The sequence below is a fragment of the Athene cunicularia genome (assembly GCF_003259725.1).
Source record: "Athene cunicularia isolate RWA chromosome 5 unlocalized genomic scaffold, athCun1 chr5_part1, whole genome shotgun sequence".
Classification (NCBI taxonomy): domain Eukaryota; kingdom Metazoa; phylum Chordata; class Aves; order Strigiformes; family Strigidae; genus Athene; species Athene cunicularia.
This window is the reverse complement of record NW_020799101.1, coordinates 3,130,064-3,146,783: the sequence shown is the minus strand read 5'-3', so window position 1 is coordinate 3,146,783 and position 16,720 is coordinate 3,130,064. Positions and strand designations below refer to the sequence as shown.

At 49.2% G+C, this 16,720-nt stretch overlaps 1 protein-coding gene across 1 annotated transcript in view; it reads right to left on the bottom strand.

Annotated features, from left to right (window-relative positions):
- The window catches only part of ATL1 (atlastin GTPase 1), a 21,231-nt gene extending 4,920 nt beyond the window's left edge, over positions 1-16,311 (bottom strand). The window contains 12 exon segments of the mRNA XM_026849173.1: positions 174-230; positions 920-1,047; positions 3,002-3,140; positions 3,340-3,404; positions 4,548-4,563; positions 8,628-8,684; positions 10,572-10,622; positions 12,169-12,273; positions 13,106-13,224; positions 13,227-13,239; positions 13,610-13,857; positions 16,272-16,311. Of these exon segments, the coding sequence (XP_026704974.1) occupies positions 174-230; positions 920-1,047; positions 3,002-3,140; positions 3,340-3,404; positions 4,548-4,563; positions 8,628-8,684; positions 10,572-10,622; positions 12,169-12,273; positions 13,106-13,224; positions 13,227-13,239; positions 13,610-13,857; positions 16,272-16,296 (1,023 nt within the window). The 5' untranslated portion in view covers positions 16,297-16,311.
- Positions 16,312-16,720: the final 409 nt, after the last annotated feature.

Genomic DNA, 16,720 nt, shown 5'->3' with positions numbered 1-16,720 from the left:
GAGCCGTGCCAAATCATTCCAAAAGGGCTGTTTCTTGGGTTGTTACACTAAGGCATTTGGAATAAAATCACAGAAGACCCAATGTGCTGCACTAGCTGGACATCTCTTGACAATTAACTGGAAATCGATGGCAATTACAGCGTGTGAATGCCCACCAGCTCACACTCACGTACCTGCAGCATCGACTTGGGGTGTGGCAATTCTTCCCCTTGGTAGATCTTTATGTACGCCTGCAAAATAGTGCACAGAAAATGAAATCACATTGAATTGGGCATACATGAGCGACACGCAAACACCCCCACCCAGTTCCAGACACAGCTTTCACAGGATGTTAAAAGCACACAAGAGGAGGACATTCCTGGCAGAAGATGGCTTTGGCAGGGGATGCTCTGTCAGAAAACGCTACGTAACATGGCTCGAGGTTGACTCCTTGGGTGGCCTGGGTCAGGCACTCAAGGCTCTCACTCCACCACTTACACTAAATATCTCTACCATCAGCTTTGCACCTACCTCCATCCTCCACTGAAGGAGAAGGAGCCAGAGTCAGGTAGCCCTGGAGAGTAGGTGGTGAGAATTACTCACTGATGTCTTGCATGAAAATGTCCCAGTAGTCATGACAACAAAAATAAGCATTTTCCAAAGGCAACAGGAATACAGCCCTCAGTCTACTTTCCCCTGGTCTTCAGTTCTCCAGGGAGGAGGGGGGAAACAGCCCTGCCCACTTCTTGTGCTTAGTGCATGACCAAATACCTGAGTACAAGGTGTTTGCTCTCTGCAGCAATGGGAGCCAGGACTATTAGCTAGACCAAGAACATTTCCTCCAGGTGGCTTGTCTGCTGCTGCTTTCCCATTTAATTACAGCAAAAGTGGAAGCATGCCTCAGATTAATAAGCCAAATTTCTCTTAAATAAGTCAATACCTTAAAATACTCCACAAGGCCTCGACAGGTGATATGGTTTCCATTGATCTCCTTAACATCCAGGCTCTCAGGACTAAGAAGCCAAGGAATCAAAATCTTCAAGTTCTTGATGAACTCATCGTCTATTTCTGGAAATAAAACCCCATGTCATCAGCACCAGCTCAGTGTGCTTCAGTGCACTCACGTGAAACAAGAGCAGCAGAGTCAAGCCAGAGGCTCAGACACCCTGTAATTTAGTGATGTGAGCACTCAGAAATGATTGTGGCCCCAATTAAGTAGTTCCTTAACCCGTGGGCAGAATATACAGCTGTGCACATATCCAAAACACAGCTTCATGGTCTCAAAAATACTTGTGGAAAAAAAAAAAAGTGACTGCATGGGGAAAAAAAAAACAAAACACAACTGCTCTTGCTGATGACACTGGTAATGTGCACGCAGTGCCGACAGCCAGAGCGTGGCATCTTCTTGCCTAGACACACACAATTTGTAAATCATGACCTTGAGTGTACAGCGCACAGACACGTGTTGTGTCTTCCCTCTGCTCTGCTCCATGGCACCCGTAGTGGAAATCTTCTGCCAGGGCTCTCTGGTTCTCACCTCTGCCATCTCCTGAGCCAGCAGGTAAGACTTTTTGTGCTGAGTTCTTAGTTCTCTATGAACCCATACACAAAATTCTCATTGCAAAGCATTTTAAAGCTTTTGCAAACTATTAGGCGCTTGGTACAGCTACACCAAGGACTGCTGTGAGTGACTGTGCATTTACACTGCACCATCAGACAGCCCTTGGTGCAGGGACCAGGAATGGACACAATTGCTGCTCCCACCAGCCTGTCCCCTTTGCCAGAGCACAGAGCTGGGGCCCATGGGTTGCTTGTGTCACTTTATCAGAGGCTGACTCATCTACTAGCATGCATTCTTACAGCTTCATAGTGTCCCACATATATTTATTGCCATTTAAATTAAACTGTACAAGGCCAGAGACAGAACAAAACCAATCCAACACCCAGACATTTGGGAGGTAATTAGAGAGGGGAAGTTTTCCCACATTTCTTCCACCAGAGCACTAAAAAAGCTGCATATGGCTCTGAGGGAAAAAGAAAACCGGTATCAAGAAGCCACTGACAACTCCTGTGCCAGTTCTGGACACACCACTACTTCAGTACTACTCAGCACCTGAAATTAAGGGGGGAAGTAGCAGAGATCAGCTCCGTTTCCATCAGGGTGCCTCCCCCGCCCGGCCTCGCTGTCCTGCTTGCTGGTTAGCATGGAGTTTGCCAGAACAAGTCTGATCACCAGTCAGATAAAACCAGAAAAAAAAAAGTAACCTCTTCCTGTCTGTTAATTTATTATATTTCAAGTGACTAATGGGCTACTTTCTATACTGCTAAGATTGCAAGCAGCCTGTAACCAGAGATGTTGGTAAGCAGTTGGTTCACAGCAAACAACTGAAAAATTCCACAGTATGTGGCTCCTTTCAGGGTGGAGAATTTACCACAGCTTTTTTTCCTTCCTCCTTTTTTTTTTTTTTACCTGTTGAACTAAGTCTGCCCTGTAGGGAAACCACTGATCAGATAAGTCAGGAAGATTAAATATTCCTTGGAAACTTTTCAAAGTGAAATAAAATTCCCTTGAGAGCACACGTAACCAGTCTTCCACCCTCCACAAGCACCAGTCTGCCTTGCAGCAACCAGTCTGCACCACTCTGCATCTGGGCTGAACTGCCAGTGAGGAACAGGAGTTAACTGCAGGCTTAACACCGTGTCCATAAACTCCCTATCTCAGCCCTGCCTATCCATCACCTGTCCTGAAAGTGCTTATTACCAGCGGCTCCAAGACCCTTTTGGCCTCCCACACCTTTTCAGCCTCCACCTCCCTCCTGAGTTAAAAGCACCTGGCAATGAACAGGCAGCTGCTGGACTTGGAAGAATGAGCTGAGCCTGTCTACATCACTGGGAGGAGGATCCAGCTGCTCTCCCAGAAGTTTTAGCATGGAAAATACTTGTAGAGGTTTCAGGAACCAGCGGGACAGTCCGCCAGGGCATCTAAAGTATCCACTTAAAAACAAGACCTTTGTCTTCATACCTTTCAGTTTTCCATCGAAATTAGGGTTGGTGGCAACTTTCAGGCCCGGGTGAGGTAAGAGGAAGCAGGAGATTTTGGTGAAGCAGGAATGAATGTGCTTTCTGACGTTCTGCAGCTCTTCGTGCTGATTTCCCGAGACCTGCAAGAGCCCAGTTTGGGGTCAGGGGGGTTCCTTTTGATGGGGACACCCATAACGCTGGGCCAGCAGTGCTGGCAGGAGCACGGAGTATTCCACGCTGTGGCTGCTTGAAGTGGGAAAAGCAACAGAGAAGGACATCCCGTAGAGATACCCCGAGCGAAGAGAAAAACAAGGCTCTTCCAGCAACCAAGGAACCAACGTAGCTCTGACCACATGCCTGGGGCATGTTATTATCGTTTGGAAAATGTGCGTGTCCGTGTATGACTGGAATACAAAAATATTTGGGATTTCCCACTAGGGCCTTTCTTGTCTTCCCTTTAATTAGGTCTCTTGACTACCAAATTGCCTATGCATTTCCTGATTAATCCCAGCGTAGCCCTCGCCTATCAGTTCTACTGGACAACTACCTGTTACTAACACATTGTTCCTGATCTCTAGGGAATCTGCTGGCTCCCATCTCCATGCCTCTCCCAGCAAGAGAGCCCCAGGGAGCCTGGGCTCAGGCCTAGCACAGGCAGCCTCAGCCCTCCACTGAACATGGCAAGGAAATTCAGTCTCCTAAAATGCCTCTTCTGGGATTTTAAGGCACTGGATATGTGTGACCGTAACCAGCGTCTCTGTACGCTGCAGTTCACACCTAACTGTGGCCACCCAGCTGAACCCTCTCACTGGTGCCAGTGCTCTGCACCCCAGTCCCTGCTCCCTGCCCAGGATTACGCTCTCCAGTGCCCACTGTCCCCCAGATCAAGGTCCCACCCTCGTGCCCTGTGCACTTTCCATCACTGAATCCCAGAATCACCTCGATTGGAAAAGCCCTTGCAGCTCCTCCAGTCCAACCATGACCCTCCCCCTGACTGTTCCCAACTCCCCCAGATCCCTCAGCGCTGGCTCAGCCCGACTCTTCAACCCCTCCAGGGATCCCGGGGACTCCCCCCTGCCCTGGGCAGCCCATTCCAACGCCCAACAGCCCCTTCTGCACAGAAATCCTTCCTCAGAGCCAGCCTGACCCTGCCCTGGGCAGCTTGAGGCCATTCCCTCGGGGCCTGGCGCTGGGGCCTTGGCTCCAGAGACTCATCCCCCCTCTCTGCCCCCTCCTGGCAGGGAGTTGCCGAGGGCCAGGAGGTCTCCCCTCAGCCTCCTCTTCTCCAGACTGAACCCCCCCAGTTCCCCCAGCCGCTCCCCAGCAGACCTGTGCTCCAGACCCTGCCCCAGCTCCGTTGCCCTTCTCTGGACACACTCCAGTCGTTCAATGGCCTTTTTGGGGTGAGGGGCCCAAAAAACCCACACAGGTGATGGCAGCGTATGATGCAGATTAGGCTCTTCACCCTCTGTCACCCATGAGAGTGCCCCTCCAGGCTTAGAACTGCTCATTCAGTGAACCCAGAGGAGAGAGAACACACCTTCAGCCGCGGAATATAAGGGACTAGAAAAAGGAGACAGAAACACAACTGGGTCAGTGCCACTGAGTCAAAGTTACCAGCTGCTCCAACTCGGAAAAACTCACCTCTCAGGGCATCACTCTGCTGCTAATCGCAGGACCAGGACTGGCTACAGGAGACATCTAACTCTGCTGTACATTATCAGAAAGGGGCTCACAAGGGAGTTCAGGGCCTCCTTCCCCTGCTCGGAGCCTGCAGCAGTGACAGAACCCCTCACAGCACCCTCGTCCCCATCTTTGTGCCACAACAAGACCCAGGCCTGAGTCTCTGCCCAGCTCCAGTAGCATCTCACGCCTTTCCTGGTGGAAACACCTCTTTGTGCAAGGCCACCCCAGTGCTGAGACCGTGCAGACTCGCTGCACGGGTGGCTGTGTCCTACAAGGGGAAGGAGGGAGCAGACCCAGGACTGCTGTACGACTGTTTGCTGGGCCACAGTTTGATTCCCTAGCTTGAAGAATAGCATCAGTCAGTTAAACTGCAAAACAAGAAAGAGATTTTTGCTAACCAGGACAAAAGGCAATGAGCTCCCTAATTCCAGCCACATTTAGTTCCATCCTATGGGAATTTTACAGGCTCATTTTTTCAACATTTTTCACTGGGCAGCCTTCCAGACAGACTTTTAATGAGAAGCAGATGCAGGATAACGAGGGTGAATAAGAAATCACTGGCTTTTGTAATCTTTATTGAGGCATTCAAAGTTCCTATGCAATAAATAAATAAATACCAGTACAGTCAACTTTTAATCTTTAGAAAAAAACGGTTTTCAGAAAAAATCCCGTCTCCAGTGTCTCATCTGTGCAAGGGACCTATGTCCCATGTAACAAATACACAGTTTGGAGGGGGAAGGCCTGAATGCTGAAGCCCAGGAGGGCTTGGCAGGGCTGCCAGGGTTCCTCTCAGGCACATGAATAAGCAGGTCAGCAAGTGGAATCCATTTCGTCGGAATTTCCCTACAAATTGTCTATGTTTAGAACAAAGATACAGTGGAGAGAGGGAAAATATTTCCCCTCCTTATTTCTCTTCTATAAAACATCAGGGAAGGAAAAAAAAAAAAAAAAAAAAAAGAAGAGAGAAGAGTGAGCTGGTCATTCCTAGCTGCATGACAAGCCACAGCAACTGCACCCAGTTAGCTCTTTCAGGACATTCTGTTCTAAGATCATGAGATGGACATGTCCATGTTTAGGACTTTTCCACAAACACATTCTGCATGCCTCTCGCTGTTTGACTCTGCAATTATTTTCTTTTTTTCTTAAGCGAAATTGTTCTAGACATGCTGTCTTTGCCACGCCTCAGCCACCCTCAGCCCAAACTGCCAGACACCACACGCAGCCTTTGCAAGGGCATCACGACCAGGACCAGGGTCTGGTGAGGGCTCGTGGGGCAGATTCAGCAAGGACACACCATGGAGAGGAAGTGTTAATTTTCCACTGCCAAATATTTCTTCCCTTCCAGCAGGATCAATGCAACTGCCTCGCTATCAAGGCTTTCTCTACACTCCCTGCTTGGCAGCATTTTCCTATAGGAGCCTTCCAAAGCCTCCTTTGTAGATTTGTATATTTTAATAACAAAAGAGGTTCAGCTTGTTTGATTTACAGGCCTGGAACCTCACCCAAGAAACTCAAGCTGTATATTATCTTCTGCAAAGACAGCTGTCTCAGTTTAAAGCCTGCAGCTCCCAGAGAAGCCCCTGCATCTCTCCTTAGGCCACCCTAACCCTTAAATTGCCCCCTCATTAACAGTGTGCTCCTCGGTGCCAGCCTGACTTAGCCCAGCCTCAGCTCTGCACACTGCCTTGTCCTCCCTGCTGGAAAAGGGGGTTTAAACTGACAGAGGGGAGATTTAGATGAGATGTAAGGAAGAAATTCCTCCCTGTGAGGGGGGTGAGGCCCTGGCACAGGCTGCCCGGAGAAGCTGTGGCTGCCCCCTCCCTGGAAGGGTTCAAGGCCAGGTTGGACGGGGCTTTGGGCAACCTGGGCTGGGGGAAGGTGGCCCTGCCCATGGATCTCTGTTGCTCACCTGGCCACATCACCATCGATCCTTCCACCAAGTTCTGGCACATTGACAGGGTTATCACCAGTCGTTTGGTATTTTTCCCCAGATCATTAATGAAGACAGTGAATCAGAGAGACCTTGAGGGGGAGCCCCAAGGAAACACTTCTGAAGGATGATGATTCCCAATTAAAATTAGTTCATCTACCAGTTAATGAGGTTTTTAATCCATTTACAATGGATTAAACCAGACAATGCAGATTTGGTATGTTGTTCACTTGCTTTTAATCTGCATCATAGGGAGATAAGGCTTACAGAAAGCAACATACCATGGTGATAGTTACCTTTATCAAACAAATTCACAGTCTTTTAAAAATTGATAACGGGATAGTTTGACAAGACTTGCTATCCACAAGACTGTGTGACTTGACAGCAATTACAGTTTTTGGTAAAATCAGGGCCTATATCCAGTCCTAATGATTTAAACATATTTAAAAGTTCCCCCTTACAGCCTCCTCCTTACTGATGGAGTAGGAAGTATTTCACTTTCACTGAAATATTTGGCTAGATATCCTTATAGTTTTTAAATGAGGAACAGAAATATTTGTTTAATGTCTGGCTTTTCTGAGTACTACGTTACAATTTTCTCCTAGCTCTTGCTACTACAAGTAGTATGTTTCTACTGGCAGCTTTCTAACATCGTTTATCAGTCATCTGCCCATGACAGCATCCGATATATCCTCAAAGCTCCCCAAAATCTCAATTTGTCTGTTTCTTGTATTTTTCAACCTTTTAATTTTATTTCCACTTCCTGACCACAGACACCCTATAAACCCCTTAGGCCTTCCAGGATGGTGGTGAGGAGAGCAGTTCTCTTTTTAGGTTGGAAGGCAAAAGTAAAATAGCTGTAACCTGTTCCCAATCAATATTTGCATTTTTACAGCATGTTCTGCTCTCTGCCGTTTTTCACTTTGGGAAGCTCACAAGCCCCCACCCAGCTACCACCTAACTTACCAGGGATGCCAGCTGGAAGTTGGACCGAGCCATTGGGAGTGCCAAAGAGCATCTGGTTAAAGGAACGACTTGTACAGGGTAAGGCCAGAGCCTCACAGAAGGTGTTTTCCTTCAGTTTACCACCCTGATCCTGCAAAGAGCCCGGCAGCTCCACTGTGGCCTGGGGACATGGGGAGACCTCACAGCATGGCTCCCTCTATCCCCTTAGGCCCTCTCCCTGCCTCACATCTGGTCCCACAGACCCTCAAAAGCTTTGAAACCTGTTCAACCACCTTCCCATCCTCCCAGGATTCAGTGCAGCCATGATCAAAGACATCAAAGACTGGATCTGTTAAAGGACTGGAGCTTTAGCGAGCTGCCCCAGCCATGCCATGGGTACCTTCAGCTTTGTCTCTTTTCACTCATATTCCCTCTCCTCCTGGAAGGGGCTGTCACAGCCAACTATCCCTCCACCCTGGAGCTGCTCACAGCTCTGGTGTCCAGAGCAAGCTGGCATCTGCCCGACACTCTCCCTTTTATTTTTTTGGAACGCCAGCTTTTCACAGGTTGGAAAGCAGCAGGGTGAACAGATGTCACTCATTTGAAGTTAAAACCCCACTTAAAGCAAGCCTTCCCACAGCTCTGCTGTCACTCACAAGAGCTCTGAGCTAATCCTCGTCCTTTCATTTCGCCAGGAGCAGGGATTCCCAGGGCAAGCGGGTTCAAGCCTCTCAGAGCAAAGGCTGGGCAGAGTCCCCGGGTAGACAAACCCTCTGCAAAACCTGCTTTCCAAGCCTGGCAGGACATCTGTCAAGACAGGGCAGAGCTCTGGGGATGGCAGGGGTTCAGAGAGGAAAGAAAGAGGGATTTCGGATGTATTTGGAAGGCTCTTTGGAGGCAAGGGAGCACAATGCTTTTTCCTCCGTGCAGCTGAGCCAGTCCTCAGGCATCCCCATCTCCTCCCATCCTGCAAACTGCAGTGACACCTCGTGGTGAAGCCACCCGGCTCGGGGCCAAGCCATCTCCAGCCAGCGGGCCACCAGCTGGCCAGGACCCTTGGACTCACCTGGAAAGGTTTCAGGAATGTCTCCTCCATGGCCAGCCGGCCGTACTCGGTGAAAAGCTGGAAAAAGAAGCAGAGAACAACAGGACTGTTAGCTTGTCCGGCTGCACAGCCAGGCTGCGGGCCACATGGCCAGGCTGCAGGCCACCTGGGCACGTGCAGCACGAGGAGGTTGTTGACTTGGGGCTAACAACAGCATTTGAGGAGCTGGAGCAGAAACTGGCTGGCTGTGTGATTTCAGCTCACATCTGAGGCACAGAGAGCTGTTACGGAGAACCATGCTGAGCTCTCAGGTGAAAGATCTCAGCCTAGACTTTTTGGCTGCTAAATCTGTGAAAAACGGCTCAAGCCAGCTGCTTGCTGTTGCTCTCATACCAACCAGAAACTTCACGGGCTACAGGGGACTGCTGGAGCCCTGCTCTCTTTAAACACTCCAGTAAGAAGCAGAATTCAGAATTAAGTCCTTTCCCTGCAAACCCCCACTGTGCAAAGACTGTAAGATCAACATACCACCAAGATTTGAAGGCTCTCCAGCCTCTCAGGACTTTAATTTCTAACTGAAGGCACAATAATGTATTTCACAGATGCCTAGAAATGGGTCAACATGTTAAACAATAATGACTTAAGATCCAAAGTGAAAGTTGCATGGGGTAAGTTCAGTGTTAAAAAGGTATGATTATTAAAAATATTTACTGACTGAAATGATACAGTCTTCAAATGCTGATTTTTTCCATCTGGACTTTTGTCTTTCTTTCCTTTTTCTTAAGCTCCTGGAAAAACCTACCTATCAATCACCTAAACAGAAGAGAAAGCCAGAGGTAATAACAGGAAATCGTCAGGACACCTGTGCCACAAAAATCCCATTAGTTGCTTGTCTCCAATAGTAATTACCCTTAGGGTGATCGGTATGGACCAGCACCAGAAGTCAATACCCAGGCTTATAAAGCAGTTCCTAACTTCTTTGGGCTTCTCCTAACAATGCAAAGATCCCATCCTACAGGGTGAACAGTGCACCTTCTGCCTTCAGCTTCCCCATCACTTCAAATGAGCCCTTTTACTACCACTGCTCATGGAGCAGCAGACGGATGCTCACAGTATCAGGAGTACAGCCAAGACATGGGTAACTCCCCTGGTTCCCTCCCTATTACCAGGCACTTCAGCCCCCTGCTTCAAGTCACTGCATGTTTCCAGCCCCATGGATCAGTCCTGGCTCTGATGGGTCTCTGCTCCCCGAGGAACCCTGTATAATCCCATGGAAGGACACACAGGCTGTGAGCTGTATCCAAACTGTTCCTGGCAGACCTGTGACAGGTGCTCCACACCAAGATGGGCTGTGATGGGTACTCTACACCTGCCCTACACAAGTCTGTTTGATGTTTCTCTAACCTCACCATTAGAAAGTCAACTTAACTCTCTCCAACTGCAGCAGCACCTGTGACAACTTGTCCTTGCACTGTGGATTTAAGAAAAGGTAACGATCTCCACTTTGCAGCAGCCTCAGACACAGCTGAGACAGTCACCACCTCCCCTCTCAGTCACTTTTGCCTCCTGACTTACCAGCCTTGGCTCTTTCAGCCTCTCTGTGCCCTCCAGCCACTCACTGAAGCATGAAGCACAGCCATAGGACCTTTCCAGCTCCACAGGCCATCAGCCTCGAGGAAGAGACGTGCCCCAGAGACAGGAACAGTCCTTCCTGGCAAGCGTCCCACTGACTGCCCTGCCAAAGGACCCAGGCCCTCAAGAGCCACGCTACAAGAGGGTAGGTGAGACAGATCTCAACCCCAAACAGCTGTTCCTCCCTGCCTCTGACCAAAATGAGAGCTGGGAAACTGCAAAATATTTTGTGGCTACCAATGTGAAAGTGCCTTTTCGGAGCAACGCGGCTTGCCAGCGCAGGACATAGTCCAGCAGCTCAGTGACGAGGAGCAGCAGGGACAAGGGTCTTACCTGCAAGTGCTGCAGATCATCCTCCTGCACGTTCTGTGACAAGTTGTAAACCTGCATTTAAAACAAAAGCTTCTGAGCAACTCAACAGCCCATCCTTGGGGCCAACACATGGGTCGGTGTGGTTAAAGCCTATGACACTACCATGGGGACACAGCCAAAGTCCTGGCTGGCCCATGGTGCTGGTACAAGACAATCTCCAAGCACAGCTGTACTGCTGGACAGACTCCCACTGACAGACAGACAGGCACTGCTCCTCTCTGCACAACAGAACACTCCAGCAGAGGAGCAGCAAGGGCTGCCACACGCCAGCCTGGAAGCCTGTTAGGTCCAAATAATGTTCCTTCTTCCCCATTTTTATGACGTGCTGAGCTCTGCACCAAGACACAGCTTCCATCCCATTCATACTGCCTTCCAAGAGCAAAGGCTGTACAGGAGGAAGGAACACCCAAGCAGGCTACATGGCTACTGGCTGTGGTGGTGCAATCCTCACCCATCCTTGTCAGGCTGCTTGGTGCTAGGTGTGATTCCATCCACCTCCCCTGAGCTATACTCCAACCTGTGGAGACAAGGACTTCTAAACCCCCTTAACAAGCCTGGCTCCTGCCCTCCTTATTGCTCTAAAGTGTTCTAACAGCCCATCATCTCCCAAGGGCCTGGCACACCTGTGCCTGGGATGGGGTCAGATGGGAACAAAAACAGAGTTGCACATTCGTCAAGTTCTTGTGCAACTGCTGGAAGGCACTAAAATACTTCATTGTTGAGCTGGGCGTGAGCAAAAGGTATCTGACAAAAGTCAATTAGCTTGGACCCTATAAATTGTGACCACAAGGGAGACCCTTTGAGCTCTCCTGGATCACAGTGGGCTGTGACCAGCATCTCCCCTGAGCTGGGATGCCTCTCAGGTATCAAAACACTTAACGTGTGGTCTGCTGCCAGAGCTGAGGGAAGGCCGGGGCGAGTCAACCCCCTCAAGTCTCAACTATCACCTGCTGAGGAATGCCAAGGCACTGTGAGTATTTACTCTAAACTCAAGAGGCGGGAAATTTCACTTTGAGCTAGCTTCTCTTTCACTCACTCTTTCTCTGCTTACTGGTGTGTGCAGGTACATACTTCATTCTACTGGATCCAAATACTTTTGCCTCTCTGTGTGTTTGTACTTTATAACATTTTCTAAATTATTTGGTAATGATCAAGTGCTGTTAGTTGTTAATAAATCTAAATTTCCTGTTAAATCATTACCATGTTAATACTTTCATCATGACACTGGTGTGTGAAAATCTCTAGCCCAGAGGTTTCTCCAGTGGCACCAAGACAAAAGCACACCCTGTTCCCCAGACCAAGGTCCTTTTCTCTTTGTAGCTGGAACCAAAGGGGTGCAGCAGCTGCTGCTCCTGCTCTTGGGGTAAGATGAAGTGAAGAGACTGTTGCCTGTGATGATGGAGGCATGTCTGAATCTTCACTCAGTGCAGCAAACACACTGGCCTTTGTCTCTGCCACCAAAGGCCCTGCCTAGCTGTTGTGTTAGGCTGGTGCCAAGCTACTGGGTTTTTGTCACTGTCTTTTAGGAAGTGACTCCTAGAGACATCCCCCTTCTTACCTGTATCGAGCTGATCATTGTGCTAAGGGCAAACACGGTGGCTGAATCCCTCAGGGTGGACTGGCTGTCAAAGGTCCCCTGCGTGTCCATCAGCAACACTGCAACCTGAGAGGCAGAAAGCTCCATGTCACCTTGGCTGCACCCGTGCAGCATCTGCGTCCAAGCAAAACCACTCTCAAATGCTAAAGGGGTGAACTGGGGGTAAATGTCAGCTGCATTATTGTGCTGGGAACCTCACTGCTCCTGCCTCTGACTTAGAATTGGTGAAGGACAAAGGAAAAGAGCATCCCCAGTCACTCCTGACGGCACGATGCCTCCAGCAGGCAGCAAAATGAGGGGAGGGGACTGCTTTGCTCCTCAAATACTTGCTGTCAGTGCAGATGGGTCTCTTCCCAAGTCTGCATTAGCTTCACATCACAGAAACCAAATGTGGCAGCTTATCACAGCTCCTTAACCCAAAACACATTCAGCCAGAATCAGAAATCACACTGTGAATAATTCAGGGTCACTGGTGCTGGGCACTTCATTAAGGCGGAGGTGAATACAAATATTCCTGGCTGTAAGTTGAATTTGCAGGATGCTCCAAAATCCTCTTTGCATTGTATTTGATCACCCTGAATGAAGACACTCCACCTTACTGCTATTGCTCTAGGAAAGGGAGTAGTTAGCAAGGATCTCAGATTCAAGATTCCTGCAAATAGCAAAGAAATAAACTCTGGGATGCCCAGAGTTAAGAAGGACACTGAGACATTATAGCAGGGACACCATGACATCGTATCAACTCATGACATTAAACCCATTCATGCTAAATTAGGAATATGGTATTAAAGACCTTCTCTAAACTTGCACAGGCATTGGGTCACTTAAGGCAAGGCAGGAGAGTATTACAAAAGCTGGGAAAGAAAAATGAGCTGATCAGCAACAGAGAAGCACACACCTTTTTACCATCAGGCTTGTCCACCAGGAAAACCTCACTCCATATCTGGATGCCAGTTGTCTCCCGCTCAGACCCTCCCCTCCAGGAGAAACCAGTCAGAGGCTCGTTATAATCTCCACCCAGTCCACTGCTTCCTGCAGGTAGGAACAGAAGTTGTTGCTGGAGTTTTCACCTCACTTTGGGTTTAGATTTTTCCTCTGTGCGGCCTCCACCCCAGTGCTGGAGCGGGACGGCCCCTATAAGAGAGGTTTTCTACATGGTAGAAAATGTGAACATCTCTGCTCCAAAGTCAGGAGTGACCAGAGACCCACTGGTGCACAGGGCTCTAGAAGGATCTCCTCTATTTTCTTCTCTATTCTCTATTTTATTTTTGAAAGCCCATGCTGATGAGAGGCTTGAGCATTCTTAGAGCACCAAGCCTAGAGCTCATCCCTGGGTGGTACATGGGAGCCAGGAGCAGCAGCACCCTACCCCTGGGAAGAGCCACCTGAGCTGGAGCCATACCTTATTGTACATGTACCGCAGCATGAAGTCCATCAGGAATGATTTTCCTTTTCTAAAAGCTCCAGCAACAGACACAGCCACAACCTCTTTATCTCTGACAGCCTCTGAGAGGAGGATGCGGTTCAGTGCGGCTTCATCCAGTTCAAAGGAATGGTCATCTTTGACAATAAGGACTTGCACTGGTCCTGCCTTCCTCACGGACTCCTCCTCCTCTGAGCTCCACTCGTAAGTCTTCTCTGCAAAACTACCTGCGTAAACGAGTATAAAAAAAAAAAGCTGTTAGGTTCCTTCTTCTGCAAAGTTCAGAATCACAGACAGCAGGGCTGGACAGAGTGGTAAGAGGTCAGCTAACCCAAATATCCATCCTAAAACAGCATCGTTCAGAGCAGATGTCTGTCAAACCTGTCCTCAGACATCTTACTGCAGGCTCTAGGCCACTTTGGGGCCACCCGTCCACGTGCTCCTGGCAGGCAGAGAGTTCCCTGCCAGAATCTCCCTTGATAAAACACACCCATTACTTTTTGTCCTACAAGAGTTGACGTGGAGAACATCTAGATCACTCTCTTCTTGGCTGCAACAACTTCTTCCATGCACAAAGACTGCCGTAACACCTCCATTTAGCCTTAACACAGGCCATAACACCTCCCTTAGCCTTCTCTTGGCTAGACAAGAAAGGTCCAAGCCCCACAGTCATCCCTTGCTGCTCACATCATCTAGGCATCTGACTTCTCTCCTCTGGACCACCAGGTCTTCCCGAAGCCTCTCTCAAAAACGGACGCAGCATTCACACTGAGGGGTCTAAGTACCTCCTGTCTCTATCAAAGGACACCGCCTTTATGCATCCTGTGTGACGGCTGTTTCTGTAGCAACAGCAGAGTCCTGCTCCATCTGCAGTCTGCGCTAACGCTCGAAGCGTAATCTGCTGCTTCTGCCATCGACCTCATCAACGGCCTCCCCTGAGACAGCCCCAGCAGGAACCAGGCCACAAAGACACATGCCCATCCTGATAAAAGCCACTTCCTTACTCCCAAGTGGAAAGCAGATATAAAACACAGGCACTGCTCACTCTCCCACTTCCAAAGGGCGAGGTTCCCCACGGAGCTGCTCCTCGGCACGGAGGCAAGCACTGCCCAGGCTGTGTAGAGCTCCTACAGCCTTACAAGAGGGTCTCACCTCCACGCCGGGACAGGGGAGAAGGGACAAGCACGACGCTGTCCCCCACAGGAGCCCTTGGAGGGGCCGGGCAGGGACCCAGCGTTCAGTCACCGTGTCCTCGCTTGGCAATTGCAGCACGCCAGATAGATTCCTATCACTGTGTGTGATCCTCCAGGCCAGCACAGCTGAGACAATTACACTTTATACAGCTTCTAACAGCCTCACAGTCCATCTGGGCTGCTCTGTATACCTGCTGCAATACAGGAGAAGGCTGAGTTTTAACGCCTGTCATCCACAGACAGCCCTGGGGCTTGCAAAGCACAGGCCAGCTCCAGTAATTTTCCTTTCGTTGTCTCCAAACTTCCCGGCCGGCACAGGGAAGAGATGCCGAAGGTGATTAATTATGCCAGTCAGCTCACCTACAGCCATGTGACATCTCCTCGCCAGCCGGGAAGGGAGCATGTGATGGAAAGTTCCCCCACATTTCTACAAAAATTTCCCGGTTTGTTGGCTCAGCCTGCAACTTTCCAAACACAGTAGCCTCAAGTTAAATCTCCAGTCTCTGTTTCAGACCCTGACCTCGGGAAATCAGTGTTCAGCCAGTCCACGTCTTTGAAAGCACAAGGACTATGTGTGCACATGCTAAAAGGCAAGCTATAAATACCAAGAGGAATAGGGTTTGCCCATTCTGGGCCTCTTAATAAAGAAGCTTCCAGAAGCAACTTTGTATTTTAAATAACAGCAGTGCTTTTGTACGAGTTTCTGATTTCCTATGATCCTGCAACAAAATATCAGGATCATTAAGCCTGGTTGCTAGGGGATTTCTGGTGGCTCTCCGACATATACTACAAGCTTCTTTGCTCACAGTTGAAAGACAAAGATCTTTTCTTCCCAATGCTTGGAGGTTTTTTAGCAAAACAAAAGTCCCAAACACTCTGAAAAGCTAGATTCTCCACCAGACTACAGCAGCCGGGGACCAGCAGCACCAAACTCCCTTCAAAGTCCAGCCCCTGCTCCATGTCATTGCTCAGGGGCCTCCAGGAAAAAAACACTTCCCATTTCAAATACACAGACCCAGGATCCGGGCACACATCACCAAATAACTTGAAAAATAAAGGCCTCTGAGAGCAGTCAGTCCTCTTGCTGCACACACCAAACACCATTTCCAGCATTAAGATCTTCCCAGCACGTAAGTATGGACAAGTGACAAAGGGCCACAGGCTTGTGGGCTCTTTTTAAGCTCTGCCACACTAAGTGTCATGTAAAGTCTACGATAGGAACTACCTCCTCTCCCACGGTGTTTCCCAATACCCTGCTCAGCTGAGTCAAAACTTTTTTTCTTTTTACAGCTGTACAGAAAAGACAGTGGAGAGAACCTTCTATAGGATGTGACTCATGGCAGAAGCAGGAAAAAAAATCTGTAAATTGAATTAAATCTAAACATTTCTGACTCTAGCCAACCTAGGTGAAATAGCTGTGCCACCTCCACAGCCCAGACAAGTCCCACTTCCGAGGGTGAAGGGCACCAGCATCTTACTCGTCCCACATGAGCAGAAATGGGAGCTGAAGCCAGAGCACCCAGCTGGGTACCGAGGGGGACACAAACCCTGCTGTCTGTGGGCTTCACGCAGAGGGAAAGGCAGCACGGATGCCCAGCTCAGCCAGCTGAATGGACTGCCAGTGCTGGTCAAGGATCTGAGCACTGGGACAGGGGACAGAGGAGACTGTCCCATCCTGCTACAGTCGGTGCCGGATGCCTGCTGCTGTTGGTGCCTGGATGGGATCTCCCAGGTTTTCCTCTCCCTCCAGTTCAGCTGCTGGAAAGGGTGACAACCAGTGCAGAGGAGCAGAGATTGTATTGTCCCTTCAAAACATCAAAATCTGTAAAGAACATATTTATTTTTTTAGCAGGTATTTATAAATTTTCCGAGAATGTCTCCAGACACCAGTACTGTC